This window comes from Astatotilapia calliptera, chromosome 3 (genome assembly GCF_964374335.1).
Source record: "Astatotilapia calliptera chromosome 3, fAstCal68.1, whole genome shotgun sequence".
Classification (NCBI taxonomy): domain Eukaryota; kingdom Metazoa; phylum Chordata; class Actinopteri; order Cichliformes; family Cichlidae; genus Astatotilapia; species Astatotilapia calliptera.
In genome coordinates this window covers 1,425,068-1,446,342 of record NC_137424.1, presented here as the reverse complement: position 1 = coordinate 1,446,342, position 21,275 = coordinate 1,425,068, and the positions used below count along the sequence as shown (strand labels likewise).

General features: G+C 47.0%; 1 protein-coding gene across 16 annotated transcripts in view; it reads right to left on the bottom strand.

Moving 5' to 3' along the window:
• The window catches only part of camk2d1 (calcium/calmodulin-dependent protein kinase (CaM kinase) II delta 1), a 75,132-nt gene that overhangs the window by 9,441 nt on the left and 44,416 nt on the right, over positions 1-21,275 (bottom strand). For 2 of the 16 annotated variants that reach the window (XM_026159701.2, XM_026159720.2), the window contains exons 6-16: positions 18,063-18,135; positions 14,100-14,202; positions 13,375-13,458; positions 12,824-12,918; positions 12,598-12,720; positions 12,436-12,519; positions 12,298-12,340; positions 10,761-10,801; positions 9,552-9,584; positions 3,049-3,093; positions 1,142-1,190 (exon numbers count right to left, since the gene is read on the bottom strand). In XM_026159701.2, the coding sequence (XP_026015486.1) occupies positions 1,142-1,190; positions 3,049-3,093; positions 9,552-9,584; positions 10,761-10,801; positions 12,298-12,340; positions 12,436-12,519; positions 12,598-12,720; positions 12,824-12,918; positions 13,375-13,458; positions 14,100-14,202; positions 18,063-18,135 (773 nt within the window). Of the gene's footprint in view, positions 1-1,141; positions 1,191-3,048; positions 3,094-5,304; positions 5,365-9,551; positions 9,585-10,760; positions 10,802-12,297; positions 12,341-12,435; positions 12,520-12,597; positions 12,721-12,823; positions 12,919-13,374; positions 13,459-14,099; positions 14,203-18,062; positions 18,136-21,275 lie in introns of all 16 variants that reach the window. The other 14 variants (XM_026159662.2, XM_026159683.2, XM_026159710.2 and 11 more) reach the window with 7 other exon arrangements.

Below are 21,275 nucleotides of genomic sequence, written 5' to 3'. Positions count from 1 at the left end.
CACTCAGCTTTGCCCACTCCAGCCCGCCTGTTCTTCTTGTTCACCGTGTGTTGGCATTTAAGTGCATCTTCATCTGATTTCATTTACACGCGTGTTTTTAATGACTTCCTCTCATCTGCAGAGCATAACTTCACTTCTCCAGGCTCCCTTTTCTCTTCTCTACAAATCATAACGTCATCTGTGAAGATCACGGTCCGTGGAGGCTACAGGACGTCAATCGTTACAACTTCTTCTGGGCGCAAAAGGTTAGCATCACGCACTAATGTCAGTTATGCAACAGAGAAACAGGGACGAGCAACAATGGAGGCCATTGTAAAGCAAAGGTCTCGTGTATAGGCTGGCATGCACATTAATACATCTGAATTATGTGAATGATTGAGAATCTGCTCTATCAAAAGGTCACAATTGTAGCGAACACACAACAGACACACATCAGCTCCTTTAAACACGAGATGCAAGAGACTGGGAGAGAAATTAACGGCACTGGATTTGACATTAAATTCACTGAACCACAGCTACTGAAAAAGCCATCTGTGAGCCAGCTGTCATCAATCCTTCATATCAAGCATCCTTGAAAGAGTAGTTGTCAAACAGCTAACAGATCATCTGCAGAGGTTTATTTGAAGAGTTTCAGTCAGGTTTCAGAGCTCAGCACAGCACAGAAACAGCTTTAGTGAAGGTTACAAATGATCTTCTTATGGCCTCTGACAGTGGACTCATCTCTGTGCTTGTCCTGCTAGACCTCAGTGCAGCGTTTGATACTGTCGACCATAATATCCTATTAGAGCGATTAGAACATGCTGTAGGTATTACAGGTACTGCACTGCAGTGGTTTGTATCATATCTATCTAATAGACTCCAGTTTGTGCATGTAAATGGAGAGTCCTCTTCACACACTGAGGTTAGTTATGGAGTTCCACAGGGTTCAGTGCTAGGACCAATTCTGTTTACATTATACATGCTTCCTGATAAATAAAGATTTTGCTTTTCATCTGTTCCTGTGTTTCTTCAGATGATGGCACATTGTGTGTTTGTCAGTACTCAGACATATATTGAACTCACTGACTAACTAGTGTAAAAACAGACAACAAAGCAGTGTCATCCTGTGAACAAGGTGTAGTTTACATCTGGACCGCCCTACCTCTCACGTCCTCATCCTCGATGGTCGTGTTGGCGCTCTCGCTGGACTCCTGCAGAAGGACAAACCAGAGGAAGCCTGAGTATAACAGTTTCACTGACATCAGTTTGCTCCATGTTCAGGCATTTCACCATCACCTACTTGAACACCTGTTACAACTTGGAGTTAAATCAGCAGATTGAGCAGATGGCCAAAGCCAATGCTGAAGACATTTGTTTGGCTTTCTCAGAAATCATGTCTCAGTGTTGTGTAGCTCAAAACGATAGTTTAAAATCAGATGAGACAAAAATGACCTTGTCAGGACTTGTTACTCATTACCAACGTTGGTTTTCCCCCTTTTTGCCTTTTTGAAGTCTTACGAAAGGTGAAATCTCTTACTTTCAAAGCTTCATATATTCAATAATTTCTTCTTTCAGGGACCAAAATGTTGTTTTGTGTTATCATTTGAAGCTTAACAGTGGACTTGGCATCAAGATGTGATTAAAGTGGACATGTTTGAAATACTTTGTCTCATTAAGGCAGTTTTATCTTTAGCAGCATCCTCAACCCTTTAATATGTTGTATCCTTGTTCACATGAAACAACTGCTTGTAGGGCTGCACGATTAATCGTTAGAAAATCGCGATCTCGATTCATACTTATGTGCGATCTCATTTCCAAATGACAACGATTAAAAAATTTTTTTTTTAAAAAGACGACGATTGTACCGCATTTTGACCCGGGACGTACTCTGCATGAAAACAAGCGCTCACTCTTCCTGCTCAACAAATGACAAGGGCGGAGCCTTATACCACGTGATACAGAAGCTGTGCCGTGTGATGCTAAAATTAGCAGGGAAACAACAACGGAGAGCACGTCAGGGATGACGAGAAAGTGACAGGAGAAAATCCGTCCCGGTCAACCACCCAAACATCAATAACGGGAACCTTATACAGCGCTTCCCTATACACGTCGAACTCCCGCAGGCACAAAGACATTACGGAGGCTATCACTTATCACCTGACCAAAGATATGGCTCCATCAACACTGTGCAAAACGAGGGATTTAGGAAAACGATCAACACCCTAGACAAACACTACACAGTGCCGTCCCGCAACTATTTTTCTATTGTTGCACTACCTGCTCTGTACACGCAGCGTCGAGCAACGGTGGAGACGGAATTTCAAGCAGTACAACATTTTGCTGCAACAACAAAACGTGAGACATTTGTTGTTTTATGTTTATTTATTGTTTTTATGTTCAGTCTCAACTGTTACGAAGTTGATGTGCAGTTAATAAGTGCAATAAATATTTATACTGGAAAAGAGAAGCGTGAGAGAATCGTGATCTCAATTCTAAGCCAAAAAAATCGTGATTCTCATTTTATGCAAAATCGTGCAGCCCTACCAGCTTGCATATGCATCTACACAGCAGACTACGCACATATAACATATGAGCTATCACAATATCCTCACTCCACAAAGCAATAACACAAGCATGCATTTCTGTCTATGTCTTATGGATTTACGCGCTGATGTAGATCCATACGTTTGCACAACACTGTGAGAAGCACTGAGGATGGCTCTGGTATCCATGTGCTGTCTCTTTGCTGTGTCCAACAACATGCACAGCTGCTTGGTCACAGCACATGATGATGCTTCTCCAAAGAAACAACCTCAGCACGATGCACAATTTAAACATTAAACATGATATTCGTCACAGTAAGCAGATGACCAAGATTACGTCCAAATGATTACATGCAACAGTTTATAACGTGCAGTATTTCACAGATCTCTCGGCTGTTTTCTTGCATGACGTTGAATTAGAGCAACGGCACACAAACACCATCATCAGAAGCAGCATTAAACTTCTAGTCTAAATGGTGACGAACAGCAGCAGCAGCTTCAGATCAGCAGGCGATCAGCCGTGTACCTTATTTCCATCAGCTGGGTTGTGGATAACAGTGGTTTGAGGCTCCTGATTTGAGAGGAGGAGGAGACGTTGAGTGAAAGTCGATTAGTAAGACTGGCACGCAGGCGTTCAGCAAAATGGACTCAAGTGAAAGCAGTGAAGGGAAGTTTAACAGCTGCTATTTAGGGAAAACAGGTCATCACTACAAACAAAACTGCAACTACAGCAATGACTACGACTGCAGACACGAGATGATTTGGCACTGAAAGCTGCGACGACACCCACAGATGGTTCTGCTTAGTGCCAGGATGACAACGACAGGAACACACATGGTGGTGTAATGTTTGTAAAGAGCTGAACGCTCACTGAAGCATCAAAGTACTTCTATAAAGAGACACGTGATCAGGACGGTTTCCCTGCATGTCAACTCCAAACTCAGCAGCTGCGAACCTGAGGCAGACCAACTCCTGTCAACAGGGTGAAGCTGTGAGTGAGCTCTGCCACTGTGCTACACGAGCCCCACTCTTATATTGGTGCAGGAACCTGGAAGTATTAATCTGAACTGCATGTTTGCATTATCAGACTTAGTGAGGGACATTTAGAGAAGGATGCAGATTTGTTGAGTGGACTGACGTCTGTCTCATTTATGAACCAGGGGTTGAAAACACAAGAAGCTCTGATATCCATTTAAAGACAAGCTTTAATCACCAATCACGTCTGTGATTCCAGCACATGTGACGGGTTTGTCAACTCATGAACTGATCATTGCAATCAGATACGGACAGAAGGCTGGGGGTTTGAATCCACTGAACAGCTACCCTGAGGTACTGTCCCTACACATTGCTCCCCGGGCGCTGCCCACTCACTGTGTGCTGCCCACTCAGTGTGTGGGTGCTGCCCACTCTGTGTGGGTGCTGCCCACTCACTGTGTGGGTGGGTTAAATGCAGAGGAGACTACGGGGACTAACACATATTTAAACTAGACTGTTCTTAAAGCCTGGACATGAACGGGTGCCAGAACAAAATACCTCACAACTGTTCTCTAGACTTGAAGATGAGATCAATTTCAGGTCCACGTGAGGTTATTGTTTATAAAAAATCTACTTATGTTCTCCTCTGCCAGACACTTTATTAGGTACGCCTTTTGTGGCATATATTCAACAAGGTTTGGAGCTTCCTGTCCACACTGACACAACAGCATTGTGCAGCTGCAGGTCCAAATAATGCTGCACCACATCCCAGTGGTGCTCTGGTCTGGACTGATCCCAGTACGAGACATTAACCAGTTGGAACCAGCTGTCATAAGATGGGTGGACACTCAGGGCGGCTGTGCTGTTGAAATAGTGCTCAAAGAAAACAGCCCCCATTTCATGTTCTTCTGCATACTTTGGGCATAATCAGTGGTTATTTGACTCACTGTTGCTTTCTTATCAACTCGAAGCAGTTTGGCCATCCTGCTCTGACATTGTTGGCCCAAAGAACTACCGCCCACCGGATATTTTCTCTTTTTGGTACTATTGTCTGTGAAGCCAGGAGATTGTTGGGTGGGAAACCGTAGTGGATCAGCAGTTTCCAAAATACACACTGCAGCCCATCCAGCTTTTCTACCCACGCTTTTTAAAACTGTCTTTCTTCGATGTTCTGATGCTCTGAACTTCAGCAGCCCGTCTTGACCCCACCCACTGAGTTTCTCCTGTGTAGCTTGCTGATTGGATACTTGTGTTGATGAGCAGTTGTACAGAGGTGCACCTAGCAGACACTCTGGTGAGGATATATTAGGGTCATGAAGGAGGTGAACTTTAGTGTGAATACTGGCATCCAGCTGGGGGTGTAAGAAAACTACAGCTTGTGATTTGACTTTGGCGTGTTTCATAAATCTGGTTTTATGAGTCGGATCTGTTTCCCTTCTGCTTTGCTAACAGCGACCTTTGTACCTGCCGGCCTCTAACATCGAGGAACTCCTCCATCTTCATACCTTAATTGTCTCAATGCAATAACAACCAACAGTGTATTAGCCACAGCTGGCTTGCAATGGTCCCAGTACCATTACAGCTGGCATCAACAACAAAGGAGAATGTAGCCCATGTGTAGCAATGGAGCAATGTACAAAGCAACCCTCATGTTACAACAAAGACGTTTCAAATGGAAAGAACAAGAAAACAACAGTGACCATCGACAACAGAAAGTAAAATATTACACAGAGCAGAAGTAATGAAAGATCTACAGTTAGAGACAGAGTCATGCAAACACAGGCAGCAAGGCAGGCAGACAGTGTACCAGAGAAGGAGTGGGGACAGGCTCTTTAGGACTGGTGACCACATTGGCCTTGTTGTTGATCTGGAGAGACAGAGTGGACAGACAGGCAGGTAGATGGAACAGGGCAGAAGTGACAAGGCTTAGTGTCCAAACAGTCACTCCTCAAGCAGCTGCTGTGGAAGCAAAAGTGGGACATTGTGCTCAGGAGTCGCTGTCACGTGTGCCACCCCACCGGGAACGTTTCAGCATCAGTTCAGCCGTCGAAGAGGCTCATCAAATTAACTTCCTCTGATCAAACCTCCGATCAAGAAATGTTATTAGGACATGAGTTAATAGACCGTGGAATATTCAAACAGTATTAGATCCCCAGAGTTCAAAGTTAGACAGCGAACAGAGAGTGGAGAGGAAAAAATGACCCAGTTGCTGTCATGAATTTAATAAGGTAAATGACACTTGTTCTACTAGTTGTCTGTGTGCTGATTCCAGCATGCACCAGGGTACAACAACAGGTTGATACTTCTTCTCTTTGTCTACTGCAAGATACTGATTATTAAAATGTGTGTGTTTGCTTCACTGGCTGGGCTGACAGCACAGACAACAGCACAGAAAACAGCACAGACAACAGCACAGACGACAGCAGAGACGACAGCACAGACAACAGCACAGAAAACAGCACAGACAACAGCACAGACAAGAGCAGAGACGACAGCACAGACAACAGCACAGACAAGAGCAGAGATGACAGCAGAGACGACAGCAGAGACGACAGCACAGACAACAGCACAGAAAACAGCACAGACAACAGCACAGACAAGAGCAGAGACGACAGCACAGACAACAGCACAGACAAGAGCAGAGATGACAGCAGAGACGACAGCACAGAAAACAGCACAGAAAACAGCACAGACAACAGCACAGACAACAGCACAGACAAGAGCACAGACGACAGCAGAGACGACAGCACAGACAACAGCACAGAAAACAGCACAGACAACAGCACAGACAAGAGCACAGACGACAGCACAGACAACAGCACAGACAACAGCACAGACGACAGCACAGACGACAGCAGAGACGACAGCAGAGACGACAGCACAGACAACAGCACAGAAAACAGCACAGACAACAGCACAGACAAGAGCAGAGACGACAGCACAGACAACAGCACAGACAAGAGCAGAGATGACAGCAGAGACGACAGCACAGAAAACAGCACAGACAACAGCACAGACAACAGCACAGACAAGAGCAGAGACGACAGCACAGAAAACAGCACAGAAAACAGCACAGACAACAGCACAGACAACAGCACAGACAACAGCACAGACAAGAGCACAGACAAGAGCAGAGACGACAGCACAGACAAGAGCAGAGACGACAGCAGAGACGACAGCACAGAAAACAGCACAGAAAACAGCACAGACAAGAGCAGAGACGACAGCACAGACAAGAGCACAGACATGAGCACAGACGAAAGCAGAGACGACAGCAGAGACGAAAGCAGAGACGAAAGCAGAGACGACAGCACAGACAGCAGCACAGACAACAGCAGAGACAACAGCACAGACAACAGCACAGACAACAGTAGACAACAGCACAGACAACAGTAGACAACAGCACAGACGACAGCAGAGACAACAGCACAGACAACAGCACAGACAACAGTAGACAACAGCAAAGACAACAGCAGAGACGACAGCACAGACAGCAGCCCAGACAACAGCAGAGACAACAGCCCAGACAACAGCAGAGACAACAGCACAGACAACAGCACAGACAACAGTAGAGACAACAGCCCAGACAACAGCAGAGACAACAGCACAGACAACAGCACAGACAACAGTAGACAACAGCAAAGACGACAGCAGAGACAGCAGCACAGACAAGAGCAGAGACAACAGCACAGACAACAGCAGAGACGACAGCAGAGACAACAGCACAGACAACAGCACAGACAAGAGCAGAGACGACAGCAGAGACGACAGCACAGACAAGAGCAGAGACAACAGCACAGACAACAGTACAGACGACAGCAGAGACAGCAGCACAGACAGCAGCACAGACAGCAGCACAGATGAAAGCAGAGACAGCAGCAGAGACAACAGCACAGACGAAAGCAGAGACAGCAGCAGAGACAGTCAGACACAAAGCTGATAAAATGCATCGTTCATCCTAAAGAAAGATTCTCAGGCGCTGTGACTACTTTGATTAAGCTACAGCAGGTTAGGGGACTTTACCAGACATCACTGTGTGAATTATTTTACATGCACACACACAGCTAAAAAGAATCAAAGGAACTTTTTAAATCAGACTTCCTGATCTGATCAGGTGGGTAACAGTGTGGGCTGCTAGTTTCACCTGCTGGAGTTTGGCTGAAGTTAGTGCAGCAGTGTGGTCTGATACCGGGGCCATACAAAGGTTGCACAGGTGTTTCACAAACGCACAACTCCCAGTGCCAGACAGTTTGCTGTATCTTGTATCACAGTCTCAGACTTGTAGGAGAGTCTAGGAGACGGCAGTTACTCTAGCAGAGCTGGACCAATATCTGCTCCTTTGTGCAAGCAGGAACAGAATGAGCACTGCCAGCGCCCTACAGCACAACCGCAACAGGCCGCTGGTGTGAAGGCTCTCACAAAACAATTAGACGAAGAAAAAATACAACAATAACTGAGGCTGTAGAAACTGCCAGAGGCTCACAGGTTTGGTCATGAAGCCTGAAGATATATCCAGATTGTACTCTTGGCTACAAGGCAATCATATCAGAGGCAGACAGACCAGAGCTCGAACACTCGAAGAACATCTGGGAGAAAAAGAAAAGAGAAAAATACAAACGCAGAGTGGCTGGTGGACATAAGACCAGAGAACAAGAGCCAGTCAGCATCACAAAGGCAGACATCCAACAACAAGTGTCTGGAACGAAGAGCCGGACGGCCCCAGGACCCGACGTGAGCCCCGTCTGCAGCCTGAAGAAGCTAACAGCACTGCTTGATCACCTGACAGGACAAACAGGGGGCTGATTGTGAAGGATCTACACAAGGGTACACATGTGCTGCTCCAAGAACACCAAGACAGATGGGATAAGGAAGAGGAACTATCATGGATGACCGAGCCCCTGGACCACACTGGCCTTGCTCCTCACATGCATCACTGACCCTGTTCACCACTGGTTTTTAGTAGATACTGACCACTGTATACTGGGAACACTCCAGAGCTGCAGTTCTGAGATACTCTGTTCAACGTTACACTTTTTGCAGTTCAGTCACGGCCTACTACGCCCCGCCTACTAACAGGAGTGATGAAGAGATAACAGAGTTATTGATTTAGTGTAGCATGATTCAGATATTTAGCATTATTGCCTTCACCCGTCAGTGGAGTCAAATGAGCGAAATATGGTAATTTAATTTTAAACGGCATTAGTTGTGCCTGACAGCACACGGTCACTGTGGAAAGTTGTTTTCCTTGTGCGTGCTTTTGTTTCAGAAATGTGGAACATGCGTCACATTTACACACCACGGAGACGCCGACTTTAAGAAACCCCGACAACGAAACAATCAGATCACATCAACTCCACGTCGACGTGAAAATTCAACGAATCTAAACCACAACTATGCACACATTCAGAATCTATGGTTTAAGCTGTGTCATCTACTGTGCCAGTGTCTGCGGTTTAGTCTCGGCTGGGGACACACTACATGACTTTATTTAATGCTGACAGTGGAACTCCTGGTTTTAACGTCCACGTGGGTCAGGAATGGGAATCTGTTCCCATCTGTGCAACAAAGCAAACAAAAGAGTTCAGCGTGAAACTAGCATCACTATAAGCATTAATCTATTCAACACTGCTGTATGCAGGAGAAGAAGAAAGCTACAGATTGTGTACATAAGTGGCTATTTGGTCAGCAAGCAGTGGTTATGAGCTCAGGTCAGCCCTGCACACCAGAACAGGTGGACCTCACACAGAAAACTTTAAAACGTTATTTTTGTTTTACATAAAAACACTAATTTTTAGTATTTCAGAGGTTTCAAACCTAAATCCTACATTTTCTGAATAAAATGTTGAACACGGATTCAAAGGCATCTCTGACTTTAATAATAACAATGATAAAGCTGCTTTGACACATTCAGCCCAAACTATAGTGTTTCTGTGTCGTGAGTCATGCAGTGCCTCCCCAGCCTCAAGCAGCACTGTGATTGTGGTGGAAACACAACGAGGTCTCTATTGCCAACTACTTGAAAAGCTGGTCTGGCTACCAAAGCAGCAGACGTACCCCCACGTGCTCTGCACTGTCCGTCTTCCTTTTCTGCGTGAACACAGGAAACGTCGTCTTTGTCTCATTGTGAAACGTAACTCACATCAATCCACTGCATATTCATTTGTGTCCAAAGTAGTAAATGAAACCACACGATGGTGACTAAAATGCATACTTAGCAAAAAGCACTTCCTTTCACATAATGCAACAAGTCAAATTCATGAAACCAGCAACACGTTTTTAACAGGTCATGAAGACAAGCGGACTACCACAGGCAGGAACACGAGTCCCTCTGACAGGCTGGACTGTGCTTAAAGGGAAACCAGAGCTATTTAATGAGCCTCAGAGATGATGCAGCACATTTCACAGAACTGTCAAATCAAACAACAGCAATGCTGCGGAGCTCTGCAGAGCTCTGCTTCCTCTTTCTTTCTCACTATTGAGCACACCGACAACATCGTTGTGTCTGGGATTTGTAAACATGCTGTTTTGCCCTACTATAAACCGTATCCACAGTCCCCAACACCTACAGAACCTGCAAATGTAATAGAAACTCTAATTGAGATACTGGGTAAAGCAGCATAGCCTAGCATACCAGCAGCAACCAAGGAGGATGACTCTCAAACGGTCAACTGTCCATATACGTACGATGACATAAGTACTACTGACCTCCATCAATGCTGGAGTCTCAGGAGCTGGAGCCAATCCCAGCTGTCTTAGGGCAAGAGGTGCAAGGCACACCTGGACAGCTAACTGCTAACACATACTCACACATTCACACGCACGCCAAGTTAGAGTTTCCAGTTAACCCCGCTGCCTGTGGACTGTTGGAGGAAGCCGGAGTACCCGGAAAGCACCCACACAAACACGGAGAACATGCAAACTCCACCAGCCTGATGGTGGAGTTGAACTCAGAACCTTCTAGCTGTGAGGCAACAGCGCTAACCGCTGTGCCACCGTGCTGTTTCAGATGCACATGTTCCTAAAAGAGTCATAAACGTGAATTGAAGAGTTTATCTTCATGTTGAGTCAACGGAGTGAAAAATGACGAACTACCTGTGACACCTGGTAGGACGGATGCATGTCTGAAGACAAGCTTCATTAATGTCCATTTTGTTGACAGTATTCAAACATGAGAGCAAACCCACGGGGGTCCAGTGGGGTGTGCAGTACGACCTGCTGTCAACAATAAGGTACATCTGTAACCTGGAGTGTGACGGTACTTACTTTGACACCATCCGGTTTTTTATTCAGCAGGCTCTTGGCTGCTGTGGAAACAAAGACAACAATGGGAGGAAATCAGACGCCAGCTGAACAACTACACAGGCACATGCAGCAGGTCCATTCAATGACTAGCAGCCTCAGAGTGGCCCTACCATCGGAAGCAGAAGAGGAAAAAGCAAAGTCAGGAGACAAAAAAAGCCCAAAGAAAGCAGTAACGGAGACGGGAGCATGCGGTTAGATTCAGCTGGTAAAACCTCAGGAGACACGGAGCACATTTAGAGGAAACTCTGCTCTTTCAGCAAGAACACCGAGCAGCAACTCTGAGCTTCCCTCACGTATTTGTGGCCGGTTAATGAACTTTACAGTCGACATGCAAGGACGCTGTGAGACATGAAGCAGGTGATTGTAGCGGCAGAGGTAAGCAGTTTGGTGCATCGTCTGTCAGGGTGAGACTAAATCACAGCACGTAGAGTGACTGATCGAAGCTTTGCAGTGACCAAAGCTGTCTTTTGGCGGCCATTGAAGAGAAACGTCTGTCTGGGCCAGTATTTAAAGGAGATGATATAATTACGAGTCTATTTAGGAGCAGCTGAGCTTTAAAAGCAGGAACTTTAATACGTTTTTAATGACTTTGCATCGATACGTGTCGAACTTTATATCAACAGCAGATCCTTTCTTTGCTGCTGTGAGATACACATGGAACAGCTCCATCACATAATCAATGCTTTCTGTCTGCACACAGCAAACTTTTCCCTTCTGATCAATTAAAACACATCAAACTTAACTGTTTTTATATCCCTGTGATGTTTTTCTATTGAAATTACATCATATTTACACACATTGAAAGGATTAACTCCAACATGTGATAGTTCCGCTCTGTCAGTGGGTCTAATATATTTTATATGTATATTTAACGATACAACATCTGACTGGAAGCGAGAGACGTCTGCTCCCCTCTGCAGTCAATACTGAGGCCGTTTCTCACACTTAGTCTGCAGGATGGCAAAGGCCTCGTAAACCAGCTTTGATTCCTCTACAATGACCGCTAATGCACAAACTGACCCACAGTGGAGTTTTGGTAGACACACATGCCCGGACTCAAACCTGGCAGTGTAGCTCAGCGCTGCAGAGACGTGCTAGCTACAGCGAGGACTCTTACCTTACACACGAGTTACCACACGAGGAGGAAGAAAGAAAAACAAAGGTAAACAGAGGGATCGCACTCACAGCTGAGACAGAAGTGGAATGAGCAGCTTTCCTGTCATTAGTCATAAACACAAATCAATACTGGTTCAGTTGAAATGGTTCGCCCTTTAAAGGCACCCGTGGACGGCATCGATCTGCACGCTCACTCCAGTTTTTGTTAACGGCAGCTTAAAGGGGAGCACCGAGCTTAATGGGCTCTAAAGGCCAGAACATCAGGACACAGCAGGACTCCGAGGCAGCACCTCAACATGTGAACCACACATGTGAACGGCATTATAGGGAGTCGCTACAACACGGGCCATGACTGGCTGTCAGCCTTTACTCCAGGTCGTACCTGAGAAGTTTCGAGTGGCGAGCATCGTTGTCAGGATGGCACCCTGAGGAGAGAGATGGACAGGGGAGCGTCACAGCAGGATGAGCATGCTCTGGTTTTCAGGGTTTTAGATGTGCACCGCTCACTGCCGCCGCCTACCTTGAGTTTCCTCCTGGCGTTGAATTTCTTGAGGCACTCCACAGTCTCCTGTCTGTGCATCATGGATGCTACAGTGGAGCGTTGCTGTGGAAACACACAGGCAGTGTCACAAGCTTAAACGCTACTACACAACCTGCCCGGGTTAGGGAGCGCGACACCTACGCAGATCCAGGGGTGTTTGAGTGCGTCGGTGGCCGTCACTCTCTTGGCTGGGTTAATGGTCAGCATCTTATTGATCAGGTCTTTGGCCTCGGGGGTCACCGTGTCCCACTCTGGGGAGGGAAACTGTTCAACGACATCGTGAAAACCATTTGGAGTTTAGCTAACCGTTATTGTTAAAAGGAACACATTTCTCTGCACGTGTGCGTGGCTGCACGGTGTAACTCACATCATACGCCCCAGCTTTGATCTGCTGGTACAGCCTGTGCTGGTCCTCGTCCCAGAAGGGAGGATAGCCCACGAGTAAGATGTAGAGGATCACTCCTACGAGCAGCGGAAACCAAAGTTAACCGAGAGCTCACGTCTTTACTAAAGCAAACCGAGCCTCAGGAAAAAGGCCGGCTTGTGTTCACTAACGTCACACCAGGACAACCTGTTTGCATTCAGCTGTTTCTAAATGAGCAGCAGACAAAGTCAAACAGCTGCTGTTTGTGTAAATGCAGACACACTGAGCGCTTCTGTTTGCTGGTGTTACCAGGGACGGGCTTTTTAATTGGCCGTCTGCCTGCAAAAGATGAAAAGGACCCGTATCTGCCGCTACGACCACAAACAACACCGCCCTTTGTTGCTGTGGTCTGAGTCAGGACAGGTGTGCTGCACGCATGTGTTTCCCACAGCTGCAGCCAGATGTGCTGCTTTCACTAGTGAGAGCAGTGATTAATCCAAGAGGCTGCCACAGAGCAGCACACAGGACAGAATGACACGCTGCTCGTCTCTTACCGCAGGCCCACATGTCCACTGGCTTGCCATAGGGATCTTTCCTCAGCACCTCTGGAGACAGGTATCCTGGTGTCCCAGCGAAACCTGAAACACAGACACACAAGTGAAGCTTGTACAGACGACCCACAGCTCGTTACCTAAGCAGGTAGGACCAGAGGCCTCGTAAAGCAAGGTTTAAGAGCTGCAATCAAAGCACTCTGCACCAGGCGTGTGCTTTGGCTCACACACGCTCATGGGGGACGTCCAACTGGTACTTAAGTTAGGGCATAAAATGAACTGGTTCCAGATGGAAGCTGGTGCTGGGGGAACAGACTAATTATCTCAGAGCTCCACAGAGACTAGATGGAGACAAGTAGGCCAGACCTCCACCCTGATGCAAGCCGGCAGCAGTGGAGCACCTCGTCTCTGTGGGGTATTAGGGTGTGCTGACACAGTGACATCGTTGGAGAGCAAACGCCTGACAGATGTACCGGCTCGTGTGTAGTTACACAACATATTGATAGACTGCACGTGTGCAAAACAGCTAACCTGTGTGTTATGTCATTAGTTTTATCACCAGTATTTAGACACATCCCACAATCACAGATTCACTTTGATGGGATGAGTGCACACTGACATCTTTCTTGACATTCATGTTGGGCTTTAAAACAGTCAGCTGATACATGAAGGTCGCAGCGCTGACACAGGTAAGTCACGCTAACACGGACCAAACTGCGGTCACTCACCGAACCACGCCTGCTGATCTCCTTGAACCTCGATGGCCAGGCCGAAGTCTGCCAGCTTGACTGCAGCGCCCTTCAGCTTGCTGGCTAGAAGCAGATTCTCTGGCTTGGAGTGAAGAACAGGAAACATCAGCATCCTGCAGCGGCTCAAGACAGGACTTTACAATGAGGCTCAACATGAATCAAGACTTTGGTTGCTAGCAGCTAGTAGGAGGGGCTATCACAGCATCATCAAGGACTGATGTCAGAGAGCGTCCGGGACAGACTAATGGCTGGGCTGGAGGCCTCTGCACACAAACTCAGCACTGACTCATGCTGAGCCCGATCATAATCAGCCTCAGTCTGAGGTCGCTTCAGCCCGGCTGCACGACTCTTTCAATACGAGCGAGCCAGGCGGGGCGTGAGAGCGGCCGCGGAGGACACGTGAAGCGCTCGTCAACATATTCAAAGCAGTTTCCTCGATGTCAACACGACAGACGCACACAACAACAACACAAGCTGCTGTTGATCACAACACAAGCTTGTTGTCCAACCACACCTCAGCGTCAGTGAGAGCCAATCACTCATCAGACGGAGTTTGTGGACGACGCCCACACTGAGCTGAAACATGACAGCAACACCTGCACTCTGATCACAATCACTGTGTCATGAACATGCTCATCTCCACCCGGCTGACGACATCAGTCTGCCACAGGTTCATCCTTCAACAGCTGCATTCACACATCCTAGGTTCATTTTCCCGTTCATCCTCCTCTCAGGTATCTGAGCCCCGCCCCCTGATGTCCCCGCCCCCTTTAATGTTGGCTGATGTGTCTTTGACCTCCAAACACCGGGTCAGCCTGGCCCTGGTCTTTCCACCTCTGGATGCTGACTGCAACCGTCAGTCGTTTGGAAATTCTTCTGTAACCAACCAGTAAGAAACTGGTGAAGGTGTTGACAGCTCACTGGTTTTGGTTATATACGTGACACCTTGGCAATGAGACACCTTTTAACAGGCCGGAGTTGGGACCAGCTGATTGGAAGTAAATGGTGGGATTGCATCTACAGTTTCCTTTGCACGTGTCGACTAGATGGTTTTAGCAACATCAGGTCAACATATTTGCCATCAGTGCATCACTGATATTCTAACCTGCAGTATTTCAAGCCCACACTCGCTCCAGGTCCCATCCAGAGGTCACGGATCAGCTGTCAGTTGTTACAACGCTGCCATCTCCCACCGGAACAACAGGCCGTTACGCCAGGCTGCTGTTCGCTGACTTAGCTCTGCTTTCAAAACGCCACTAACAGGCAGACTAATAGAAACTGCTGGACTTCCTGCTGCCACCTGAGACTTCCTGTCGGACCGTGTACAGAGTCAGCGGGCCTCCTCTTTCACCGGGTGTTTAAGCTGCTGCCGTCGGGCAGGAGATTGGGGCTGCTGAGGCCCTAATCAGTGCTAACAGCTGACCTGAGTGGATGCCTCCCTGGACCTTTCTGGGGGTAACAACAACAATATTTATAACAAGGTGCAATAAACATGCACTTTTTTAGTACTTAAGTTGTCCTGTCCTGCTGTACGTAGTGCCGACGTGGGACAGGTCTCCAGGTTCACTGCACGACTGTGCAATGACAATAAATCTCTCTGAGGGACAAATCCTGGAACCACGAGATAAGAGTCACTGTGATGCCAGAGCCATGAGCTCTCTCCATCCTCGTGCCCACTGGTATATACTAACTGTAGCACACTGCTTTTCTGTACTCACAGTCATCCTCGCCCGCGGAGGCTAACGCTCAGCCACTGAGAGCTCCTTCTCTTGGTTAGCTGAAACGTAAACCTCCGCCCTGTGGAGAAGGATGAGGGCTGCTTTCCACCTTCATCTCACTACCAGAGGAAACACACCTAGAGCACACCAGTGCCTCCTTTGATATCTGACTGCACTGGATCCTTATTGATTCTGTATGCTCAGAGCTGAGGATCTCCCACAGGAAAAAGAAGCTTCTCCTCGGTCCACAGACAACTCTGACACTCACTTCTAGTGGATATTGTGTCGCACACCCTGACTGTGCTTGATAATCTATTTATGATCTCTCAGATGGGGCCATATGGATGGAAGGCCCCCAGTGTGCTTTAAGGGCTGCTAATAATGAATCCAGTCACTGAACCCTTGAAGCGCCGCCACAGTCTCTAACTGACCTACTGCAGCTCTCAGGCCTGGATGAGACGCATGCAAAGATAGTCAAACGCAGGGCGAAGAACACAAACAGTGATGGAGCCGTGCAGGATGCAGGTTTGTGCCTTTAGCATGCACCAATGCACCAGCACGTCCTGCATTTGTGCACAGTTCACATCAGGGTTTGTGCTCCCTTCTTGTGATAGATTGGATTGTGTCTGACACAGTGAGTCAAAGAGCAGATCCAATGAGCTGATGGATCAGAGCCTGCTCAGTCTGGACTCTGTGCAGCACTTTATGTTGCAGTGCTTTAGAAATAAAGCTGCGATCTTTTACAGCTTTATCACAAATGCAACAAATTACTGAGATTTTCTGGGAGACGCAGAACAAAACTTTCAGAAAGGTGACAAATAAACGAGATTAGATCCAGAAAGCCATCAAAATCCTCTCCGCCTGTGACTGAACACCGCGCTTCCTCATTGGCTGCGCTGACATTGGCTGATCACCAACACTCTGTCGGAGCTGTTCGAGTGGCTTCTATTCTTGTGTCTCTGGAGAATATGTGGGAGGATAATGTGGATATTACAAAGGCTGATAATCGGAAACAACAGAGATCAAGTCTTAGAGCGGGGTGTCAACATAAGGCCAGCGCCCCAGAGCCAACCCACCAAAGAACGTCCAGCTGGTCCTCGTGGAGACGGGCAGAAATGCTTCAGCTTCTACTGACAATGACTCCCTGTGACCAACCACACAGCACCAAAGGAAAGCAGTAATAGTTCCTGCTTTATAAATGTGCACATTTGGTTTTAACTGTGGGTTTACAGTGAAACACAAACAGGACAGACTCTGTCTGCACAAAGAACTTTTCCTGTTATTTCTCACAGTTTAAGCCTCTCACTGACCACAGCAGCGCTGCTTCATCATCACACTCCTTTTTCTTACATTCAAGCATCTCAGGATGTTAAATCTTTACACTGACAGAAAGCCTCCACAGTGTAAGATGACTGCGCTGGATTTATGTGAACAGAAAACATCGTCACTGTGCAGGCATGTGTAACCCAGGACTCTTTCCTACACATCGACCTCCACAGCATGTGTGTGTTTGCACAGACCATCATGTGCAGGAATCGAATCACACGAGTGCACACACACAAAAACGTGGCTGTTTCTACAGCTCCCGCTCGCTCGTTTGTTTCGGCTGCATTTGCTTTTCTTTGTGTTTCTGCAGTCAACTGTGGCAGCTGCCTGGCAACAGCCAATCAGAGTGCGGGGCGAGGGCAGCCGACAGATGCAAAACGTCAGCTTACTGCTGCAGGTAAGCAAACCTCAGACACGCCCGCTTCATTTGATTGACAAATTAGAGCTTCGGGAGCGAACCACAGGAGGAGAGCAGCATTAGAGAGACCGCTGCGGAGGCATTAGTGCAATTACCCACGATGAGACACCACAATGTGCTCAGCGGCTCCACGTAAAGCATTTGACCTGGTTACAGATGCAGAGCTGATGGCTCCGTGAGGGCGTCGTTCCTGGAAGGACCATTCAAATTATAGCCTCACACTGAATTTCCTCAACAGTTGAACTTAGCACAACAATCATTACCCAACAACACTTTTGACACTAAGCAGACGCTGCTCTTTAAAGAAACAGGCGCGCAGCCATTGTTGGTTCCTTGTATTTTAGAGAAATGTTCCAACTTTTGCTGGTGAAGACCAAGTGTTTTGATGAGAACTTCAGAATACTGACAGGGAAAAGGAAAGAGCATAACTGGAAAGCATCAGGACAAAAGGACAGAGAGAGACCGTTTGTATCGACTCACCTTGAGGTCGCGGTGGACCACACCCATCTGGTGGCAGTGCAGCACAGCCTCTAGGATCTGCTGAATGCAGTGACTGCATGCAAACACCAGGGGGCATGGGTTAGTGACGAGCTAACACTCATATTTGTAGCTGTGAGCTTGCTTTGAGCCTCGGGGAGCTGGCGTGTTAGTGGGCGGAGCTCAGTAATGTGGCAACTCGCCGCCCAGAAGCTAAAATTAGCAGCAACTTGAGGTAATTTGGCTGAAAACGGGCCGTTCACTCAACGGGGCTTTTTCTGTGCTGCCACAGTTAAAACACATCCTGGAACTTCATCATCATCCTCACACACAGCTCTCTGCCCGAGCCTCAGAGCAGAGGTTAGATCTGGAGGCGGGGCAGAGAGGCGGAGCTACAGAATAGTGTGGTTTATTACAGGAGCTGACACAGTGTGTCCCTTTACAGGATAATGTTACAAACTTTACTGAAGACAACATGTGAATGAAGCAGTTAAAGTTTGAAGCAACCTGTGACTGACAAACCAAATATAGTGCTGCAGGTTCACTACATGTTTGTGTAGGTTACATGGTTCCTCCTAAACATGGAACATGGATGCAGCATTACAGACATGTAGCGTCTAATGACACGCTCGGGCTGAAGCTACACGGTCCAGACGCACCAACGCTGAAGAAGAGCTGGTTGACCCGTGTGCGTTTGACATCAGGTGACCAGCTCAGGGCCCTGTTTCAGGAAGCCGGTTTAGTGCAAACTCTGAGTAAGTATACCCTGAGTTAACGAAAACTCTGGGTTTTCAGTTTCACAAAGCGGGTTTAGATTAATTCTGAGTGAGTTACTATGACGACACACTCCGTGAAGCTAACCTGCCCCCTAGCAGGTTTACTTCAACTAACCCTGACCTTCTCCGCCTCTTTGTCAGAAACCTGACTGTAGGAAGTGTCAGACATGGCGTGCCCCTTCCTTGAAGAGCCAGTAGATGTTGAAGCCCAAATTCTCCGCCGGGAGAGAGTGATCAGAGCGCGTTTGGACATTTTATCATTTCCTGATGATTTCCTGTGTGAACGTTACCGTTTTTCAGCACAATCTATAATTTATTTGAATAACATCCTCAGGCCTAATATTGCTCATGTGACACATCGCGGACATGCTCTCAGTTCTGTACATATTATTTGTATTGCACTTCGGTTTCTTGCAAACGGGAGCTTTCTGTATAATATTGGTGATGCTGAGCACGTTTCCAAGGCTACCGTCTGTCTGGCAGTCAGGAATGTTACAGTTGCACTGAAACGTCTCCTGTACTCGTTTGTGTTCCCCGGTCACAGACCCACAAGATTCATCAAAGAGGGATGCCACAAAATTGCAGGTATCAGGATGAACGAAACTTAATTCATGATGTGGTGATACTTGGACTACTACTTAAATTTTACATTTATTTTCAGGGTTCCCAGGCGTGATTGGCTGTATAGATGGCACTCACATTCCAATCATTGCTCCTTCAGTAAATGAAGGAGACTATGTGAACAGGAAGTCTTTCCACAGCATTAATGTGCAGGTACATAGTTCCCTGTAGCATTTCAAACTAACAAATTATTTCATTATAGTAATGGATGCTAATTTGTGTTCTCTGCACTGTGAAGATCATATGTGATGCTGCCAACATTATCACAAATGTGGAAGCCAACTGCTCAGCCTCTGTGAGTGGTGGTGGTGGAGGACCCCCACCTGTTTTTCAGGCCTCCGCTTTTTTTCTGTTGGCTATAACGGGTCACATTTGAGCATACAGAGTAAGCAAATATGTACTTGTAATGTGCTCAGATAATTTCAATAAGTGCTTACAGACAGAAAATTAATGTAGCCTCTAACTGCAATTGATTTACAAACAGACCAAGCACTATGGCTCATAATACAATTACACCTTACCTGTTTGGACTATATTTTTATATTTCATTTTTACTTGCTGCCAGGAACGTTTGGGGCCTGTTGGGTTGCACCTGCGCTCACATCACGTCACAACATAAAATGTATAAAATAACAAATAAAATAACATATGATAAAATAACGTGTTAAATGGGTGGAAATCCCTCGATCAATGTTTAAATTAACACTCACGCATTGACTCTGTCGGCTATGTTTTTCCATGCATGCTCTCTTTCTTTTGCAACTGAGGCTGTGTTACTTTTTTTCCGCAGAATTTGCATGTTATCGGCATATGCTGCCATCAGGATTTCGGCCTCAAGCGCTGTAAAATACATTGACCGCGCCTTCTTTCCCTCCGTCTCCATGGTGACTCGCTTAATCTGTGCTCCACTAATCAGGGCTTTATGTATCCTCGTGCGCGCGCTTAACTTGGGGTTAAAGCAACTCCGCGTTGACTGAACTAATTGTTATCAGCCTTTCTGAAACCGAATATTCCGAGGTGGACAGTTCGGGGTTACTCAACCCTGAGTATCGTTTTTCACTCTGAGTTTTCTAAACCGGCTTCCTGAAATAGGGCCCGGGTCCGTGTGTGCCTGCACAGTGGATCGATCCTTCAGAAACACACTGCAGCCCTTAGTTGCTCCCAACACAATGAAGGAGTGTGCAAACGCTAGGAGGTGCTTAGAGACAGACAGTTGTGGAAATGTAACACAAGCGTGCCACATCTGGATGCAGGCTTGCATAACTAAGAGTATTCTGACTGTGTCGTGCTGAAAGTGTTACTCGTGCAGCACATCCTGTTTGTGAGGATGCTTCAGGTCTGCTCCTGCTTTCATCTCTTAAACACATTTTTATAGATTCAAAAGTGTTAAAAAGCAAATTCGTTGCTTCAAACTTTCTCTGCTGTATTTATGTGTAAACACACTGAATGAATTTGAATTGAACCTAATGATGCTCCACCTTTAGAATCATAACAATGATCATAATGAAACCACACCATCTTTCTCCTCTCTCTGACGAAGCCTGACAGCGGCTGTGTCAGCGCACCACTTAGCAAAGATGCTACATGCACTTGGTGGCGTACAGTAGAGGCAGGCTGTGATGGCGTCTGCCTGCTCCCGCCTGCACGACACATCCCGCCGCCTCGTCTCCAGCCAGCCTGCCCACAACGCCCAGCTGTGGCGATGTGCGAGGGTGACTGGTGGAGGGGGCGTGGCACTGATCAGGCAGTGGATGCAGCACGGCCGAGTCTCTTAACCGTTGGCCCTTACTAACCTTCAGGTCTCTGTGCACTAAGCCAT